The sequence below is a fragment of the Pelodiscus sinensis genome, chromosome 3, assembly GCF_049634645.1.
Source record: "Pelodiscus sinensis isolate JC-2024 chromosome 3, ASM4963464v1, whole genome shotgun sequence".
NCBI lineage: Eukaryota > Metazoa > Chordata > Testudines > Trionychidae > Pelodiscus > Pelodiscus sinensis.
In genome coordinates, this window is record NC_134713.1 from 111,562,232 (window position 1) to 111,583,717 (window position 21,486).

Sequence of the window (21,486 nt, forward strand, 5' to 3'; positions counted from 1 at the left end):
TTCCACCCTTTGCAGTGGGCACAAGTAAATGAGTCTGCCAAGCTTGTAAAAATATGCATTTAAGCGTGGGGTTATTTGTATTGTAAATGTGGTTGATGGGTCCTAGATTCCAAATGTGAAGAGTTCACTAGACCCGCTGTTAGGTTACACAGGTGCAGGAGCGCTGAATTAAGAGAAAAATATCTCATCCGACAAGTAAGAGGAGTAATGAGAATAAAATGGACCAAAAAAAATATGTGCACTACCTAGAGTAAGTAAAGGCTTTTCAACAGGTAATTGCCACCGTATGTGTGGCAGGGTCGAACAGGAGCTCTTCAAGAGAACCCAGAATGTGTCAGAATGTCTGAGTATGAAAGGCTTTAACAGTGTATTTATACTGCTCTCCATTCTCCTAATAAGGGATGTTTGTAAGGAAAATAAAATAGCCACTTCTGGGTTCTGACACTAATGCACAGTACACCAGTCATTTTGATCTCTATTCCACCAAATACATAAATACCAAAGGCCAGATTTCAGTGGAATTACACCAATTTACACCAGCAGAGAGGTTCTGTCCCCCCAAATGGAGAGAAACAAAGTGTAAAACTTATCAGAATCCACAAATCTCTCTCTATATATGTATAGTGTATACAGGACTGGCTCCCTACAGAGCCAGTCAGGAAGCAGTTAAGTAGCATTTAAACATAGTGCATGTGTTACAGTAACAGAATAACATGTTTATATAAAATGTTTCTTGTATTTCATCTTCTGGTAAAATGCACTGGAGCTATTGACCTTAGGCAGAAACGAGCAGCAATCCCAAATGTCAGTTTAGCCAGCGTTCCTGGTAGCTATACCTTGATAAGTGGTCTAAATAGATCTGTCTGTCTTTTCTTTCCAGGGTGGGGGAACTGTTACATTGCTTTGTAACATAAAACTTTCTATCCTTTCCTTATGTTATTCTGCAATAGCTATGGCATCCCACCAGGTTGATGGTTACCACTTTTACTTAGCCAATAGTCTAATCTCTTTTTGCTTCTTAGGGATTGGCCTTGTTCCTAGCATTTTCAGAATGTTTGCAATGGGAAACTAAAACAGTGGGTTAGTCACAATCATGTCCAAGAACATGTATTATGAACACCATTAAAGCTCTGAGCGCATTCTTTCCTGTCAATTAGATTCCCAAAGTTGTTGTGATATTTTAAGTTGTTTTAAAATATGAACTGGGCAGGTCTATTCTGCTAAATAGTATTTAACAATATGATACATCATCATGTTTTTTTTCTGTAATTCTGGCTAACCAAGTACAGAGCTGTTTCAGCAAGCTGCGTCCTTGAGCTGCTGTGTTGTCTGTACATGCTAATAAGGAGAATGAGGAGAATTAATAAGCAAGTGTGGGATACAAGCAAGGGTTTATATGGTTTCTTGAAAATATTTCCAATCCTATTTAACATAAAAAGAACACACAGCTACTATATTAATTTAAAAGAAGTAAATTTTATCACTTAGTTTTGTATTTTGGGGTATCTGTTGTTAGATATCTGTCATATTTCACAAATTAGTACATTGATTTTAATTGTTGTTGAACCCCGGGGCCTTCCGGGAACATGGGATGGCATTGGTATAACAAAGAAATAAGCAGAAGTAAGGTCTCAGAAAATATGAAGTCCAAAATTAGAATTACTGACCTGGACAGAAAGCTCATACACCATGCTTTCTATCCAGCTACAAATTCCAACCCACCATTAGTCTTAGCCTGGAACAGTCCACATAAGAGATCCACTTCCTTGATACTACAGTTCGATTAAATGATGGCCACATTTCCACCACCTTATACCGGAAACCTACCAACAATTATACTTACTCACATGCCTCTAACTTCCATCCAAGACACATTTCCCAATCAATTGTTTACAGCTAGGCCCTAAAATACAACCCGATTTGCTCCAATCCCACAGACAGAGACACACAGCTACAGGATCTCTATCAGGCACTCTTAAAACTTAAATACCCACCTAGAAAAGTCTGACAGAACCAGACGAGTACCCAGGCATCAGTTTCTTCAAGACAGGCCAAACAAGCAACAGAACATCACTGGTCAGCACCTACAGCCCCCAACTTAAACCCCTCCACCGCATTATTAACAGATCTACAACCTTTCCTGGAAAATGATCCCTCACTCTCACAGGCCTTGGGAAACAGGCCAGTCCTCACCTACCAACAGCCCCCTAACCTGAAACAAATTCTCTCTAACAACCATGCAGCACACTTCAATCCTACTTACCCAGGAACCCACCCCTGCAATGAACTCCAGTGCCAACTCTGTCCACACATCTATATAAGCAACATCATCACAAGACCTAACCACATAAGCCACCACATCAGAGGCTCATGCAGCTGCACATCCACAAATGTGATATATGCCATCAAGTGCCAGCAATGCCCCTGTGCCCTGTTTATTGGCCAAACTGGACAGCCTCTACAACAAAGGATTAATGGACACAAATTAGATAATCGAAATGGTAACACACAGAAACGTGTTGGGGACCTTTTTAACTTGCTGAGTACTCATTAATGGATCTAAAAGTGACTCCTCTTACAGAACAATTGCAGAAACCAGCCAGAGAAAGAAACTGTGACACTTGTCTTCATTTGCAAATTTGACACATTTAACCAAGGTTTGAACAAAGACGTGAACTGGATGGGCCATTACAGTTAACACCATTATAGTTAACACCAAATCTAAAGCTAAGAATTGTGCACTTACAGCCCATTCTGTTAGCTTCATTTAGCTCAGACACTTTAATTGACAAGGTTTTTTTCCCCCATTCGCTCCCCATCTTCGCTCTTTTTATTTGTACCTCTGGAGCCCTTGCTCCATTTATCTGAAGAAGTGGGTTGTGCCCATGAAATCTCATATTTTGTTAGTCTCTAAGGTGCTGCAGGACCATTTGTTGTTTTTTAAATTTTGTCCAGCTACAGCGAGACAACATATTTAAGGGGGAATAGGAGTTCCACTGATGGCATTCCCTGAACCAAAGAGGCCTTGATCAATGTAATCAAAGAAAAGCTCTGGGGTGGAGAGCAAGGAAATCACAGGTGATCTCAGCTGCCCTTCTGGGGTTTATGATGGTCCCTCCAGTATCTCAGGCCTAGTTCATTAAGATCATATACCATCAGTAGATCTGTGACAGTTCATCAGAAGTTAGCACAGATCACAGAGAGTATTCACAGTCATATCCTATAATTGTTGTACAGTTTCAAGGGAAGCTCAAGTAAGGGGAAATTATAAATAACTAGTCTGAGCTACTGTACAGTAGAGAGGGGGAGGCATTCTAGAGAAGACCGACATGATAGTAGCTACTTTGGAGCACCTGCTTTAACATGGCCTTCCGTGCTAAATAATTAATCCAGAGTATATCCTCTCCAGCAGCAGCAAACCCACCATCTTCTCATTGGCCAGAACTACACACAATTGTACTACTCTGACTCATCTAGTTTGCTTGGTTCCATCAAATATGAGATGGACCTGGAAGAGGGGAAGGCAGTCTGACATTAATGCAGGATAGATATGCCTGTTTCCCATTCTCATACTGTTATCATGGAAGGGAACCAGAGGAGAAGGCATTTCCTTTCTAATCTGATTGAGCTTCTCAACAAAGACTGAAGACAGAAGCATCACAGTAAGTCATTATTAAAATGTTTCTTACATTATTTGTTTGTTTTGTTTTGAGCATAGTTTAAAAGTCCAAGAAGCCAGCCTTTTTAATAGATAGGCAAGTAGAAAAAATTAATACCTAAGTAACAGAGAAGCTCCGTAGAACAGTTGTCCAACAGAGGACAATAGGAAGAAAGACTGGCTAATGTGTAGCCTGTCAGGCAAATTTAGTCCACAGAATTGTAGTGGGTGGCCCATGAAAATTACAAGCACCAGCATGGAGGACTTTATTTTAACCAGAGTGGCAGCAGTCTGCTCCATTTTATGCAAGTAGGCATAGCCTTCTACCTACTGATTGTATTATAATCCATCTCTTTTGTATGAATAGGTTATTTTTGTCTTTCTATCTAAAATATTTTGCTACACAATCTTCATACTGCTTTGTCTGGATAACAATCCAGATGTAAAGTTGTTGTTTTTCTTAACAGTGTGCTATATTCTTTGGTCCCCCTTCAGTTTTCAGCCAATATTTTCTCATACGTACTACCAGGCTACGTCTACACTGCCAGTTTTGCTGGCAGTGAGTATGCAAATGAGACACAGATTAGCATATTGCTGCACTTCATTTGCATAATTAAGGCACACTGTTTTGCGCAAAGGGTTTTTGCAGGAAAAAGAGTAGTGTGGATGTGGCTTTTTGGTGCAAAACTCCCATTTTCTGCACGATCCTTATGACTCTTCTGGAAGAGGCATAAGGATCTTGCGCAAAACGGGGGTTTTGTGGGGAATAAAAACAAAAACCCGCTCCACACTACTTTTTTTCCCCGCAAAAACCCTTTGCGCAAAAACAATGTGTGTAACTTATGCGAATGTGGTACAGCTATATGCTAATCTGTGCCTCGTTTGCATATTCACTGCCAGCAAAACCTGCAGTGTAGATGAAGCCCCACTGAAATCAAGAGGAGTTGTGTAAACTTTGAACAAGGACAGGGATTTGGCCAAATTATTATAATTTCCTTACAGCATCTAAATGTTACCCTGTCTGTTTGGGTGGTATTCAGAATACTCCTGATAATTTTGCTTTGTGTTACAACTCTTGGGGCTTTCAGCAGGAGTTGACAATTAAATACTTTTTGCATAGTTTTTACAATAAGTCTTTTGTTCTTTGTGATGCAATCCTGTTTCTGGTGTTTGGAATGTACTGTATGAATTTCTTACTTAGAAGCAAAACAAAAAATATTTAAGTCTCACTCCCTAAGGTAGAAGAGTCTGGAGAGCTACTCTCTCTGCCACTTGTGAGTGCGCCATATATTGTTCAACAGGGACATCTCTGGCTGACCTAAGGAGCTTCTGAATAGCCTTTCTTTAATTAAAAAAACAAACAAAAAACAGGGAATACTGCAGTATTCTTCAATTATGGCTTAGAGCACCATGTAAGCAATAACAAAAGGAGTCCGGTCGCACTTTAAAGACTAACATTTTATTCGGGATTAAGGCATAAACTTTCATGAGATACAACTCGCTGCCTGAGATGCTGAAGTGAAAAGAAAACAGTAAAGGAAGGGATACAGAAATGCTACTGTGACATCAGTGCGTCCGTGTTATTTTTGCTGAAACAGACTGACATGGCTACCCCTCTGAAACTAGGGACGTAAATACCCATTTAAAAAGTTAACCGGGTTAAATGATATAATTTTCATTGTTTAACTGGTTAAATGAGGGCTGGTGCAGAGTGGCTGGGGTCTTGTGGCAGGGCTTCTCCAGGCAGGAGCTCTGTAGCGGTGGTCCTGCCCACTAGCCCTTGCTCCAACCTGGCCAGCCCCATCACGCCGCGGGTGCGTGAGCAAGGGGCTGCTCCCACCGGCCCAGTCCTCCAGTTAATTGGTTACCGGCAAACATACCGATAAGGCTAATGCTTACCGGGTAACTGGTTAACATTTTACATCCCTACCTGAAACATACAAGTAATAGTGCTCTGGGTTATTAATCTGATCTGACTATAGAATATAGTTTATTAAAATTCACATACACACTATCAAATATGGAAAGACTTAGAGCTCTTCAGATCATTTGGAGGAGGCAGTATTGAACAACAGATGGAGTTTGTATGTACATGTATACATATGTTGTGTGTGTGTGTGTGTGTTTTCAGTTATAATTTATTTATAATATAGGTGTTGTAGTTACCTTTGACTCTGTTGTACTGTGAGGAGTGAAAAACTCAGGCAAATTGAGGTGGAGGGGGCATTCAACAAAGATTCAGTGGAACACCTGCAGGGGAGATAGTATTAAAGACACATGAAACCAAAAGTGTTATTTGAGAATCAAGTCTGCTTTTCTTCAATAAGGTACTGAATTATTCATAGTGAGCTTTTCCCTTTCTTTCAGAATAGGAAGGCAACATGTTACTCTGTAAATAACCAGAACAATCAGCTAAAATTACAAATGGCTAACTGTCACAAAGAACTATTAATTGATGCCTGATGCCTGGTTGCCTCGAGGTAATAATGAACCCAGTTATTCACTTTTTGTTCAGTGAAAACCAGGTGATGTATTGTTAGAAGGATGCAAACAGAGCTTTGCTTGATTCTTAGAGAGAGAAATTTGCTAATTTTTTACCTGAACAATATGTGTGGTGATTGAAGTACCCTCTCATTCCCACTAGAGGGGGGTTCCTCCCATGCCAGGCTGCAATGATTTTTCAGAAAAGACGGATGGGAAAATCTCATGCTCTGTATCTTGCCTGAATATTATGCAGAATTTATCCCACAGTGTCTGCAATCCCTCATCTCTGATAAATTCTAAATAAATCTTTGTACAAAGAGGTGAAAAATAAACTGAACAGAGTAAAGTGTGAGTTTTAAAAATGAAATACTAACAAAGAATTCAGATTGATATATTTTTGGACTGTCTTCAAGATGAAATAAAACATTATATCACAGAACTGGTTTAAAAGTCCAAGATCTAAGAGCTTGACAGTGCCTCTTTGATCCTTGCTGGAAAAATAGAAGTGACATTATCAGGGCTATTCTAGTAACGTTTGTAATTAGAATCTCCAACCAGTGTGATAGCTATACTCTGAGTTTTTAAATTGTATTTGTATGCCTTCTGTAGGAAATAGTTCCATTTGTGAAAGAGAATAAGAGTACAGTATATCATCTTAAACTTGCTTTTACTGCTCGGAGTGTCTCGGTTGTTGCCATCAATTGGGCTTTGTCCCAATCCTTCATTTAATGCTTATTCCTTGTGTAGCCTTGGACAAGTCAATTAACCCTGTGTGCCTGTTTCTGAAAACTGTACTAGGGATATTTAGCAATCTAACCAGGATTGATTATTTAGTATTTATAAAGAAAGCCCTTTGAGTATTAAGAGCTCATAATTATCATTACTAGATTGTTTTTATTTATGTGGATTTTTCTTATTCTGTTCCCCGTCTGCTTCCACCACCCCTCAGGTTCCCATTTGGAAGCCTGTCAGGGCCATTCCTTAATCAGGACAGGTTACAATTCAGGCATATGTGGTACATGTTCTCTTCTCCATCCTAAGTTCCATTCGAATGCCTCCCCTCCTTTTTGTAGTAAATTAATAGGGACTATATGTTGTTAGATCATGACACAAATAGTGTCATTAGTTTGTCTGCCTTTCTATTATAAAATGTCTTTTTCAGAGGTTTATAATTCTGGCATTAAAACTGTCTCCAGGCTGAAACTTGCCATTCATTTTTTTCCTGGTTTGCTTGAAATCCTCCTTTCCTTTTCTTAAGTTAAACTGTAGATTACATGCATTAGTTCTAGTTATATTTGTTGTATAAGTTATAATGCAGCATTATCATTTTAAAATAAAATGTAAATCAAAGTGAAAACGTGTTTTCTAGTGTTTAATGCAGGCACAGACTCAGGCTAGGAATCCTAAATTCTGTTCAGGCTTTGCTACTAATTTAGTGCATGACCATGGGAAAATCACTTAACCTTCCTGTGCCTTCTTTTTCTCTTTATGTAAAATGGGATGAGGACACTTCCCAACCTCAAAAGAGTATTGTGGGATTAGTTAATTAGAAATTATAATAGCTTTTTGAGATTCTCAGATTAAAAGTGCTGAAATGTGAAATATTTACAAGCAGCTGACGTTTTCGATGGAAAATTAGATACTGTGCCTGTTTTTTCCATTCTCTCAGCTCTCTTAGTCCAGATTAATAGGTTACCAACTCGTAGATTTGTAAGCTGCAAGGCAACTGATATGTAATTTCACTTTTGGCAGTTAACAATCCTGCATCCCTTGAGCTCCCAAACCTTGCAATTGGGCAGAAACAGTCTTTGCTGGGAGAGCTCTTATTTTGTCAATTCCAGAGTTTCTCAAGAATCTGCTGCACACAAGAGAAGGCAAGGGTCTGTAAGTGAGACTTTATGCTGTCTACTTTACAGATGCAGTTTGTTCAGTTTATTAATCACAGTGGGGAGGTATGAAGGGGGGCAGGGTTTTAGATCTTTCTGATTTGCTGTGTCAGATAATTACCCTGCCAGGTGATTCTGAATTTTCACAGGAAACTTCTTCCTCTGACTCAACTTCCATGGAAAAATAAGATTCCAGCTGTGTTACCGTAAAGTTTGTGGCACAGGAAAATTGTGGTCTTTCCACCTGGCATGGTTTAGACCAGTAATCTACTTTGTGTGTATGTCTTAAAGAATGATTGTGGAGCTCCCTCTTTCTCTTTTGAGGATTTCTGTGGTTGGTTGTGAGTTTGGCATGGCCAGTTCCCTATCTAAGTTTCCATGTGGTAGGTTACACAAGTGCCCCCACTTCCAGGAAATTTATTTGGTCTGGATTCTGGTGGTGCGATCAGGGAAGGTTTCTGATAGTGGCTAAATTTGAAATGATTTTTCTCCTTATAATTTCAGGTTGAAGTCTTGGCCTCGGAGGATGCTGCATTTGGACTGAAGGTGTGTAGTTTGATGTAGTTTTGTTATATAGGTCCCATCAATTTAGACTGGTGGATCCGATGTCACAGAAGAGGGTAATTTCCTGCCTGAGGTTCTATGACTTAGATCCACCAGTTCAACAACTATCGCATAGTCTGAAGATGGAATGTGGTGCTGTTTGGTGGTGGTATTTTCTTTTGTTTGCTCAGGGGAATTTTATTTAAGGGAGCAAGGAGGAAAAGCAGAAGGTTAGTGTTCTAGTGACTTGTAAAATTGCAGTTGACTTAACACGAGATTTGTTCATGTTCCACAAATTTGTAGCTCACAAGGCTTAACAATTAAGTACTGGTAGCCATTATCTGATTTGCAATCTGTTGGTTAACTCATTTGTTCATGGCCCTTATTCACAATGCAGAAAGCAGTTTATTCAGCAGCTGTTTCATCCTGTGTTCAATTGTAAGTGTATCCCTGGCATACTGGATAGTGTTCCAGAGAACACTCCCGAGCTATTCTGCAAACTGGTCGGGGTGCAGCCTAGCGCTTACTGGTCGATGTACCTTATGGTGTTGATCACAGTTCTGAATTGAATGCTAGTAGCAGATGATTTTAGGCAAGGCAGATTGTGTGTAGGCTATAGCCAGCTAGCTGAGAAGAGAGAATAGATAAGGGAGGGGGAAGAGATTGTAGAAACATTAGGGTAAATCATGACGATGAAGAGTCCTGTACTGCTGAAAACCCACATGCTGTTATACCACCGCAGGTGAGAAAATTAGCAGTGGTATTACTAGCAATGTGAAATAATAAAGAGAAAATGAAATAACTTCTGAAAGTTTATAAGGAATACCATAAATAAAATTAGCTCAACAAAACAACCCTAAAAATTAACACTTAAAAAGCATCTAAATATTTATGATAATATGATTTTGGTTATGTCTTTGTTGCATGTTTTTTGTTATGATAACTGACAAAATTATTTAAAAAGAAATAGTGCTACTCTAGTATTATTTGAAGTATTTAACATATGGTAGTCAGCAGCATTTTCCATTTTATATTTAATACCCAGCATGCATGCAGAATATCTCTTGAATATTTAATAAACCTAGAGGGTCAACTCTTGTGAACTCATCTCCATAATCCTTCATACTAGCTGGGTAAACAGAAGTATTACTGAAGATTATTGTAGCAATAGCTCTCTCAGCCTAACCCACTGTGGAAAAGGCTATGCTATTGTTTTATGGCCTAACTGACAGGTTCGTTTGTCTTAAAATCAACTTCATAGATATGACAGGTTGAAGCTCCTTTTTACATCAGTAATTTTAATGATTTTTCATAATCTTTTGGATTTTATAAGTTTCAGTCCATACAAGTGTCACTTCCAGTATCACCTACTAGAGATACGAGTAGTGACTTTCTATGAGATTTTGTAAGCTTTAAAGGCTTTTTTTCTTCTTCCCTGAGAAAGTAGCTTTACTAATAGAATGTCCATACCTAGAGAGAGAATACTGTGGGCTATTTTTGTATTGGGAGATGAATAGCCATTTGGTATTTTTATATATATGCTGGGGAGTGGGGGGGGGGCAGATCTACTGAAGGTTAGTAAATCCAACATTCAGCTAATTGACTTAACATTTTTTACACCTGCTTCCAACTTCTACATAATTTTTTTGCTTTCCCCTTAAAACTAAGTGTTTTCCTTTCCTTTCTTCTGAATGCAAAATAAATGTCCCATAGGCCAGTGTTAATAAGCAACACTATGCTAACAAACCTCTGTGTGTGCCCATGGTCAGTGAAAATAAATAGAATTTGTGAGGTGAAACAATTTCAGATTCAAGATTCCCAACAGTGATCCTGAATAGCAAATACAAATACATCTTAAGTTACGAAAAACAATTTATGTGGATTTGATTAACTTGCAGATTGTGGATGGCTTAGTTGAAAAGCCTTAAAATCAGAGTCTGGATGATGGTGTCAGCCTAGATTGCATCCCCTTCCCCATTATCAGCCATTCATCCTACTATGCACTTGGGTATGCCAGGTTGGTGATTGAACAAAGCTGCAGTGGGCAGGGCCAGCCATTCCCCCTTCTTGTCTACCAGTGCAGTCTCTGCTGCATGCTGGTTCTTGGCCAGCAGGCCTCCATCATCCCCTGCCCCATTTCCAGCTGTGATTGATGGCTGGTGAGTTCAGGCAGGTGGTGGTTGGTTACATGTCATCTCTGCTGTCCCATCCATCCCCTTTTACATGCTCCCCCTCTCACAGTCTTCTCCCTGATGTGCCCTTTTATCTCCTCAGCCCTGTTACTCCTCATATCCTCCTGGTGGGGTTCATCTAACTACCAGCATTGTACTGAAAAGCAGCCCCATGTCACATTATTCAGCTAATTCAGATCCTGGCTGGGAGGCTCCTTTCTTCCTCCACTCCCTATGGCTGGGCTGGCAGTTGTGAGAAACTCAAGACCCTCTGGGCAGGAGGAGCCAAACCCTTATCTTACTTTAAGTTATGATAAAAGGAAGCTGGATACCAAATTTGGTAGTCCTAGCTCTTACCATTTAAGAGGAGTGCTTAAATAGACTGACAGACGGACAGATAGGTGCACATTTCTAAAATAAATAGCAAGATGATGCTAAATTTGACGGGAAGACTGTGACCCAATAATACCAACTAAGATTGCGATTTTCAAAGCCACCTAAGAAATTTAGGTACCTAATTTTCAACAGGACATCCAAACATTTTAGCATAAAGGGTTAGTTACATACTACATAAAGGCCATATCAGACCTTTGACCTTTCTACAAACCTCCAGTTGACATTAGGGAGAGTTCCACCGTGGACTGTGGGTAGTTTCTAATGTGGCTCTGACTGTAGTTAAAAATGGAATTCAGCTCCCTCCATAAAAATGAATTTGATATTTCTGCTTTAGAAGACCCTGCCTTCACTTGATTCTTCTCTTTTCTTTCCCTCTCTCTTTCCAGGGCTTTCAATATCAACAGTTACCTGACCCAAATAATATAGAGTGAAAGACTATGTATTCAGTGTTTTAGAGGAGAAGGGTGAGATCACCTCTTTCACATGTCTCAGCCTGCACAGTGCCAATAGTATTATTTGTAGAGGCAGCCACACAGCCTGCCTTCTCTACCTAATGCTGAGATTGAGACTCTAGCTTAATGCAGGATTACTAATATAAATAAGTTTGTTAATGACAGTCCCGCATCTACATATCAGGAGGCACACAACTTTGTCTTTCTATTGCACAGACAATAGGAAAACTTATGCTTGTACAGTGGGGGAGCTCTGTCAAGAACTGGGGCTCTTTGGTTTGGCATTGAGCTCTAATCCTGCCTTTGTGAATAATGTTAAGATGTGTTGTGATGTAATTGGTTTAATCATTCCTATTATGTTGCTTTGTATGAAATTAAGTGAGGATTATAATTTGACATATGAAATAAATGGCAACTGGATTAGTGATTTGCAGGTGTCATTTTAAAAATAACCAAAGGAAGAAAGCCTTTCAGACTCCGTAAGTGGATTTTTCCCAGTGTTCAGAGGTAGTTACCTATGCAAGTGTATCCCATGCTGCTGTGTAGTAGGAGATAGCTCTACCTGTTCTGCTTCAGGAGGGAGGCGTCTGTATTGTTGCCTTTGGGAGGGGCTAGAGCTATTTTATTCCCAATAAATATATTCTTTGTGGAACTGATTTTATATTTCCCTCATTAAAAGAAAAAATAGAAGACATTTGCCTTTGAGCTACAGTTCAGCACAATAGAGACACAGTTCTGTTAAAGAAGTGCAAAAAAGCTGATGTTTCTGATGGGGTTGTATCAGTACAGTTGAGATTTCGGCACTGGTGATGGAAGCAACCGATTTTACGGTTTAGTGACATGGCATAAACGGATAACCTCATCTTCATAATTTAGTATCTCCAGGAATTAAGAGATACTATATGTAATGCCTTTAAAAATACACTGTTAGCATCCAGATTTTTATAATGCCCTCATTTTATGATATAGGATATCCAATGTTACAAGAGACAAGTGAAGTGTATAAACTAATCTGTTACACCATTGCACTAAGGAGGGCATATTACTTTTTCACCCCAGTATGCTGTTTTTACTCCAGTTTAAGTGGTTTTCGTCTTCCTCCTCCACCCTGCAAATGCTGTGTTACTGCAGTAGCCCTGCATGCTACAATTCACTCTTGGGCTGCGTCTAGATTGGCATGATTTTCCGGAAATGCTTTTAACGGAAAAGTTTTCCGTTAAAAGCATTTTCGGAACAGAGCATCTAGATTGGCACGGACGCTTTTCCACAAAAGCACTTTTTGCGGACAAGTGTCTGTGCCAATCTAGACATCCTTTTCCGCAAAAAAGCCCCGATCGCTATTTTCACGATCGGGGCTTTTTTGCAGAAAACAAATCTGAGCTGTCTACACTGGCCCTTTTGCGCAAAAGCTTTGCGCAAAAGGGACTTTTGCCTGAACGGTAGCAGAATAGTATTTCCACAAGAAGCACTGATTTCTTACAGTAGGAAGTCAGTGCTTTTGCGGAAATTCAAGCAGCCAGTGTAGACAGCTCGTAAGTTTTTCCAGAAAAGCAGCTGATTTTCCGGAAAAACTGGCCAGTCTAGACACAGCCTTGTAGTCTCAGAGACCATAAGTTCAACTCCTAGAGGGACACTGCAGTTACCCGATCTGATGTATGGAATACTGAGAAGAGTATTTTCAGCAGTCAACTATGAATAGGGCTACGATTTAATCATGGGTATTTTTAGTAAAAGTTGGGGGCAAGTACAAAACATCGCTGCCTGTGACTTGTCCGTGATTTATAACAAAAATGCCCCTGATTGAACTTTGGAGGGGGAAGCCCTGAAGAGCCTATTGCCTCTCCCACAACAGTGGGAGAACCCCATGGAGCTTGCTGCCACTGTGTCCAACACCGGGAGGGAACCCACTCTGGCTGCCACTGGGGGACAATCTCCGTGGGGGCCTTTGCTGCTGGGAGCCATTAAACTGTGGCTGCTCCTACCATCTTGGGACCACTGCTCAGGTGGGCCTCGGGACCAGCTGCCCATGGCCCTCAAAGCAGCAACTGTTACAGTTGGTCCTGGGCCATTCCATCATTCCAGCAGCGACTGGTGTGGCTAGCTGTGGGGCCACCTGAGCAGCTGGCTGCAGAACCGCTCCAGCAGCAACAGGTGTGGCTGTCGCCAGGGCCAGCTGCTCAGGTGACCCTGTGGTTAGCCATCCTGACCGTTGAAGAATTCATGGAGGTTACAGGAAGTCACGGAATCAATGACTTCTGCAACCTCCGTGACAGACGTGGAGCCTTAGCGATCAATTATTCCTGTTATGAATGGAGAATCCAGAAAGGTTTGTATCTTTTTTAGCAACATTCATAGCAGAGACGACGAGAGATATGAGAAGGCGCAGAAATGACATTTGAGAATATTGCAAGTGTGTCATCAAGGCAGTGTTTTTATTTAACAATTTTTTAAAAGTATAGTAACTTGATGGGCAAAATGGCTAATTATTTCTTGGAAAGAAGGCAGAAAGAAGGAGAAGTAGCTCTTAATAATTCTGTTTTAAGAGAGCTTTATTTGTTGAGGCCTTTAAGTAGCCTCCGCTTCTGCCATCTGCTGGTTACTAATAACTCTTACATCTTCAAAGCACAGTGACATTTTCTTTAAAGCCAATTAATCATTGATCGAAGAGGATTTTTCTTCAGCATCTGAATTAACTGTCTTGATATGTTGACACTTGATGTGTGCTTATGCGTATGTTTATATATAGAAAAATACAGAGAAATGTGCTCCAAGTGTTAACCAGTGATTTTTGTAGGCGTCTGGGAGTTGTGAAATAGACTGATGAGCTCAGTCTAATTTGGAATTGATAGATGTTCACATTACCCTCCATTGACTTCAGTAGATGGAGTCACTACTGAAGAGTTACACAGGTTTGTAACTCTTAATAGGTTTGACTGAGAATAGAATCTGAATTATACTTATTCTAAATTAGTGAATTTTATCCTAGGCTTTGAGATATGACATTTCTGGATGCATACAATTTCTATATAATTGTGATAAATATATCACTAAGATTTTCAAGTCCAGGTAGGTCAGCTGCCTTGAATTATTGGAATTAATATATTTTTTTTGTTTCCAAAACGTAGTTGAAAAAATCTACAATAATAATAATAATGCTTGCACTTTATATTTTCAAACCATTGTCTAAATAATACTCTCAGTTTTTTGTGCGTTAGGTAAATGAGTACTTGTTGTCCTAATTTTACAGATGGGAAACTGAGGCAGATTAAGACCTAAGTTTCAAAGGTGTGCATGACTAAAAATAACTGTCCTTTCCCAAGAGTGAGAACTGGAATGCAGTTTGGTTGTGAGGCTCTTGTGAGATTTTCAAAAAGCTCAGAGGCCCTGAAAGGTACTCAAAGTATTACTAAGAGGGCTGAGACTAATCAAAAAGCTGAGAGTTGATGCATCTCTGTCTGTGTCTGTTCTCATCACTTCCAACCTTCAATGTCATTCAGGACATGCTCACAAGAGAAGGTATTTGGGACTTTTGCTACACTTCAAAGGCAGAAATATCCTTATTGACTATTCAGTAAGCCAAATAATTGAAATTTTACATCCCTAGTTTGAAATTCTCTTGTTATCCTAGCCCAGACTGGACAGCAGTTACCAGTGACTTTTTGCTAGAGCTAGGGAATCTGCATAGGTAAATGGTAATTTATATGTTCAAAAACACAGCTCTGCTAATAAAGAACTTTGAAACTGTACAGAAAGCAAGTCTGGGCAATGCTAGGTAGCAGTATGCCCATCTCAATATGTCTGAAAATTTCCCACAAAGTGATTTGTCCAGTGCCACATAGCAAAGATGCCACATTCTCAGAGATGGTATTTTCAGTAAAGAGTGACAGCTATCAGCCTTTTCCTTAATTTATTAGACCATGTTGTATCTCCATTAAATACACAATAGAAAAATATGCTTCTGAATATACAAGCAGATATACACTACCTACCTCCATCCCTGATATTGTAGAATTTGCTTTTGTCTTTAATGTATATGCTCTCGAGTACATGTGTACAACTCCTACTGACTTCAAAGGGCATATTGTATGAGCTTATTTGGGGACAGAATTTTGTGTGATATTTGCATAATTAAAATGCACATTGTGTCCTGAGTTCAAGACAGTTGTCTGGACATGGCTAAGATCATCAATAGAAAATAGTACTTGGTAAATATTTTGTTGTTGTTATATAACTGTTTTGTTTATATTTAAATTTCGTAAAAGTTGGTGAAAATTTGGCAAAAGTTACCAGATGAACAGTGCTAGCAGCTGAAACCTTTTACCCACATAACAGTTACATCAAAGGGAGTAGGTTGCTTTACTGATGTACCTTAATCCTGGCTTGAATAGAACATCTCAAGAGTGAGAGGGAAGTTCAGCCTGTGCTGAGAGACAGGTGCAAAGTCCAGTGTGAATTGGACACATGTAGGCTGCTGTAATCCTATTATAAAAGAGTTATGACAAAGGACAGTATATACCCATAGTACCGCTTGTACTGTCATTTGCCTCTGTACAGCATTTTTAATCTGTGGATCTCTTATGTTTTACTACCTCTTGTTTCCACACGAGTTGCTTGCATTTTGTGTTCTGTTAAAGGTGCCCTGGCTTCTAGCTGAACAACAGGATGTTAAATTGTATTGTTTATATTTTACCTATGATACTGTGAGTAAGATAGAAGTCTGTGTGGCCCATTTCTTTGATTTTGATTTTTTGTGTATTGGTGAGTATCACATTGATGTGGAACCTATTTTACAATTGGAGCATAATGTTTGCTTTTTAAATACCTGGAATTTTTAAATAAATGTTGGGGCAAGTAGTCTACGTTGGGTGGAGGGAGAACAGGGTGTTTGCAATGCAGGCCACATTCCATTATAGTCTTCCTTGTTTGGAGTAGAGCAGGTTAGACCAGATCTGTTTTTCTTTTGTAAATTATACTGGATTGCATAACTGATGTGTCCAGGAGCTGTTAACTAAGGCAACACGCCCTACCTTGTAACAGAAAGCAGTTTCCCATTAATCTTAAATTTTCTCATTTTTTGTTTTCAGCTGGCATAATTTGCTTTGTTTAAAAGAAACCCAACAGAACAAAAATACTTAATAAGTGACAGAAATATAGATGTACTTCTTCTCGTTGGCTATTGATGGGTTGCGCAACTGAAAAAGGACAGATTGCAAGGAAGGATGTGAAAACTTGTTTTTAGTTAGGCAGACATAGTTTAGGTTTTCCGGCTTGCCTTTTTATGCGACTTGAGTCTGATATGCAATGGTTTAGCTCTCTGTGACTTTAAAGAACCTTTTTCTAAAGTATTGCTGACATGGCATGGTGAATTTCAAAGATAAAAATTAATAATGTTAATAGTACATTCTTGCTGAAAAAATTATCTTTCAGGCTTCTGCAGCTTTCCTTACTGCCTTTCTCATGTGATATGAGGTAGTTCTTGTAAGATGAGGATATTGTATTTATCTTCTGAATTGGGATTTGGATGGAGACTTTCACTGAGATAGAGTTGCATTGGGATGTCTTGTTATTGACAGGCTAGTTCCTTAGCTTCTTAAATGAAAATTTCCTTATGAACAATTAATTCTGCCAGATTAAAAAAAACGTTCTTTATGTTGGTAGGTGACTATTTAACAAGTGACCAAAATAAGAGTTTGTATTAATAAATTGTCATATTGTTTTGATGTGTAAAACTGAATTATGAGTCTGTATGCAAGAGCCAGAATTTCTCAATTATAAAAATACTAGAAGATTTACCGGCATTACTCGGGTCCTTCAGAGCAGGGAGCTGAGGGTGTAGAGGGAACAGGAATCGGAGCAGGGGCTTGGGAATGTGGGGGACTCAGGGCAGGGGGGGTGTGGGGGAGGCCTCAGGGCAAGGGTGGGAGTGGCTGCTGGCTGTTCCTTTTGGCCAGCTTGGGGCTGCAAGGGCCATGATGCCTGGCTGCCAGCTTTGCTGCCCAATGTAGTCATTCTGGAGTATAATTTTCCCTGCAATCATAGCCCTCGCTTTTTGTCTGATGAAAAACAATCATATTCCATGCACATCCCATTGTCTTGGCACAACCAAATCCTTACTTTACTTTAAGTTATGATGAGATAAGGGTGCATACCAAATTTGGTGGTCTTATCTCTCACATTTTAGGAGACGCTCTTCAGCAAACAGATGCACAAAATCTCTCATATACATAGTGGATTAGACTCTTCTGTTAATCACATAGTTTTACTATATCTGCAATACCTTAAGCAGAAAGCTGGAAATCCAGAGGCTACCATAGTGAAACTGTTTTAGGTAATATTGGAGTCAGTGGCCACCTGTCAATACAGGTGACCTACGCAGTTGCCTAGGGCGCCAAGATAAATGGCCGTTGAGGGCTTTGGTCGCGCGTTTCGCCTAGGGCGCCAGTTGCCAGCAGCTTGTGTAGGGCCACTCCTGATTGGAGTTTGAAAAACAAAACTCAGCACAGTATTTATAGGTAGGTGGCATTTTTCAAGTGTATCTTTCTCTTTCCATCCTACTTGCTGCATTTTTTTATATCAAGACCTATCTGAATCTCTTATTCAAAGCCCCCTGTGAACTCACTCATAGTTATGTCTTGGTTATGGTGGCAGATGGACTGATTACATTGTAAACAACGTAATCGGTAGCCTAGAGTAGTTATGTCTTTAATCCTTGTGTAAAGGCTGTGCATTGATACAGAGATGCCTTAGAAAACATATATGAAGGAGAGTTAGAATACCCATTTATTTCAAAAAATTTAGTATTTCATTGCTATGTTTTAAGAAATGTTCTAACTGCTATTTAAGGAGGAAAAAGTTAAACAGCGCATGTGTAGAGGTTACATAGCTGAGTGGTTTGTTTGCTATAGTACATAATGTATATTTACAAATGCATCTATACGTATTGTAAATGTATGTATTGTTTGTGCAGTTGTGATAGTGTGCTTGGTGCTGCATACAACAAAAAGATCAAGACATTCTACAAAGAGCAAAAGAACCCTGAAGAAGCAGTCATTATAGATAAAGCTTTCTTAAATTTTTCAATATATTTTTTTATGGTTGGCCTTGCAGAGAAGGGGCTCTTTAAGGAGGGATTTGACAGCACTGTGGGATTGGGAGATCATTCTCTGGGTTAGGAGCAACATGGAAGAATGCATGAAGACAAGAGGGGAGAAAGAAATTAAGGAGGCAATGAAGCTGTCATCACTGACGGAGTGAAGAGGGCTAAGGGGAGCATTATACAGTGAGATTCTGCCTATTGCCTGAGTATTGAGGTGAAAACTTCATACGGTGGGGAAGGGGAAGCTAATAGCACATTGTACGTTTGTAGGAATACACACACGCAAATTCAAATTGGCCTTCATGCTCTTTTGAATGTCTCAGGGGGTAGCCATGTTAGTCTGTAACTGAAAAAACTTAAAAAACAACAAATGATCCTGCAGCATCTTAGAGGCTAACAAAAAAATGTAGATATTATCATGAGCTTTTGTGGGCACAGTCCACTTCTTCAGGTATAGTTTACAGTTTTGCATGGTTTGTGGCAGTGGTTGGAATATTACTTAGAACCCAAAACTATAAAATACAGAGTCTGCTATAAGTCCACAGAGGAAATAGGGATGTTAATGGTTAATCAATTAACTGGTAAGCCTCACTCTTAAAGGTGAGGCTTACTGGTTATAGTTAATCAGTGGTGGCTAGAGCAGTTCACTATCGGCAGTGTGCTGCGGGCTGTTCCAGCCCCAGAGGGCCCACTGCAGGCAGGGGATGCTCGAGTCTGGCCAGAGCAGCCCTGTCCATGGCTACTCCAGCCCTCACTTGCTCGTCAGTTAACTGGTTAAACTTGAAGTTAACCAGTTAACTTATTAAATGGAATTTTACATCCTTAAGAGGATCTATCAGGCTGAAAGTCCATTATCATTCCATCCCTCTGTATTTACATAATTTACTTCATGTGTTAAGAAAAATCTCTCACTATGTAGAAACTGTGTTATTGTGAAAATGGGCATTGAGTATATGTGCAATTTGTATTAAAATGCACACTAAAAAATCCTCCTGAAAAACGGTGACTCCAGTCGTTCCCTCCTACCCAAAACAAACTGACATAAGAGATATAAGAAAAATTATGGTATTTTAAGGTCTAATTGCTCAGGGCCAGATTCTGAAATCCTCACTCGCTAAGCCATTGTGGTAAAATAAAAAGCGCTATTTAGACTAGGAAACCTACACCTCTGAGTGACTCCATTAAACTGACCTAATGCTCTGTGTAGATAGTGCTAAGTCAACAGGAGAATTCTTGTGATGACCTAGATACCATTCCTTGGATTATGTTCCCTCCCAATGCAGTGGGTTGTATCTTCACTGAAGCACTTCAGAGGTGTAGATGTAGCAGTTTATGTGGAGTCAGCTGATATTCAGTGTAAAGGTAGCAGAATCTAATTCAATTTATTGTATTTTAAACTTCAAATTAATCACAGAGGATTTTTAAATGATGTCGAAATATCAGAAATGTAAAAAATATGCTATTATGCAGGTTTGAAATATTAAAATAGTTTTCAGCTAGAATTCAAAATTCCATAAAAGGTAACACTGGCATTCAGAATGGCCCCAGTTTCAGCTTGGAGTGAATCTATAAGCTTACTTATAAACAACTAAAAATAGGAGTTTATAAAGGAAATGCTGACCCTTCGCCAGCCTCTACTAGAATTGTGTGAATGCACTGCTATGGTGTGATACAGTGTGGTGTAGTCTGATAGATATAAAGGGCTGGTTGATTTAAGATTTTTTTCTAGAGCTTTAAGTTGTAAAGTGTTTTTCAGATGGTACAATAATAATAAAAAAGGCTTGCATGTACCTGTGATGGGTTTGATTCCTCCCTGCAGTGACTCATTGTGGATCTCTCTCAGCTAAGTGCTTGTTCTTTGTGATCTGAGGAAAATGCTACACACCTTCTGCTTCATGCCTATTAAATTCAGGTTTCTACTGTAGGCAGTGTTTTAGAGCTCTTTTTGAATTTAAAAAAAATTCAAACACAGTAGCAGAAGTAAAAATTTTAAAAAACACTTTGCTCCCCCATAGGTAGGGTTGCCAGGTGTGTCCAGTTTTGAACCATACAGTCCAGTATTTGAGCTTTCTATTGGGAAACAAATTGAGAAAATATAAATGAGAAGATATAAATGTCTGGTATTTTCTAAATAATATGTAATGTAGCTTATGATGTAATGTCAGTTGTGTCCAGTATTTTTGTTGAAACCACCTGGCAACCCTACATAGATAGTAATTTTTAATATATTTGTTTCAATGCTTCCACCTCCATCCCCACATATTTTCCTTCCTTCCCTTTCAGCATGCCTCCTCCTCCCCCCCTCTGGTTCCCTAAGTTTGTAAGCCATAATGCCAACTGCAGTTTTCCTTCCAGTACAGCCTAACGGGGGTCAACCAGTCTTTTAAATATATTCCACAGGTTCAGTCATTCGAAACTCATATCCCTAGGTTGTCTCTGTCTTTCTTTCTTTTTCACTTTCCCCTGTAGGGAAATGACTCAGGCACAGACTATGCGTTTTGTGTGCCCTGAGACATGAAAAGAGTGTGATTCTCCAGACACAATACACTACAATCCCTTCCAGTTCAGCAACACACTTAAGCACAAGCGTAATTTTAAGTACATGATTAAATCTCATTCACTTTGGTGGAACTTAAACCTGTATTAAAATGCTTTGCTGAACTGGTGCTTCTGTTCCAACTGGCCAACTGCTTTCCTCAAATAAAACTTTTTTATTTGAATTAACTTTTTAGGGTTTTTTTCCTAAAAATACAAAAGAAAAAAACACACAAGAGACTCTAAGTTAAACTTATTTTTTTAG

General features: G+C 39.4%; 1 protein-coding gene across 16 annotated transcripts in view; it reads left to right on the forward strand.

The window, feature by feature from the left end:
* Window positions 1-21,486, forward strand: part of ARID1B (AT-rich interaction domain 1B) — a 449,448-nt gene that overhangs the window by 240,659 nt on the left and 187,303 nt on the right. For 12 of the 16 annotated variants that reach the window (XM_075924514.1, XM_075924505.1, XM_075924499.1 and 9 more), the window contains one exon: window positions 8,533-8,574. The exons of the other annotated variants lie outside the window; for them this stretch is intronic. In XM_075924514.1, coding sequence (XP_075780629.1) covers window positions 8,533-8,574 — 42 coding nt within the window. The remainder of the gene's footprint in view (window positions 1-8,532; window positions 8,575-21,486) is intronic. 16 annotated transcript variants of the gene reach the window in all.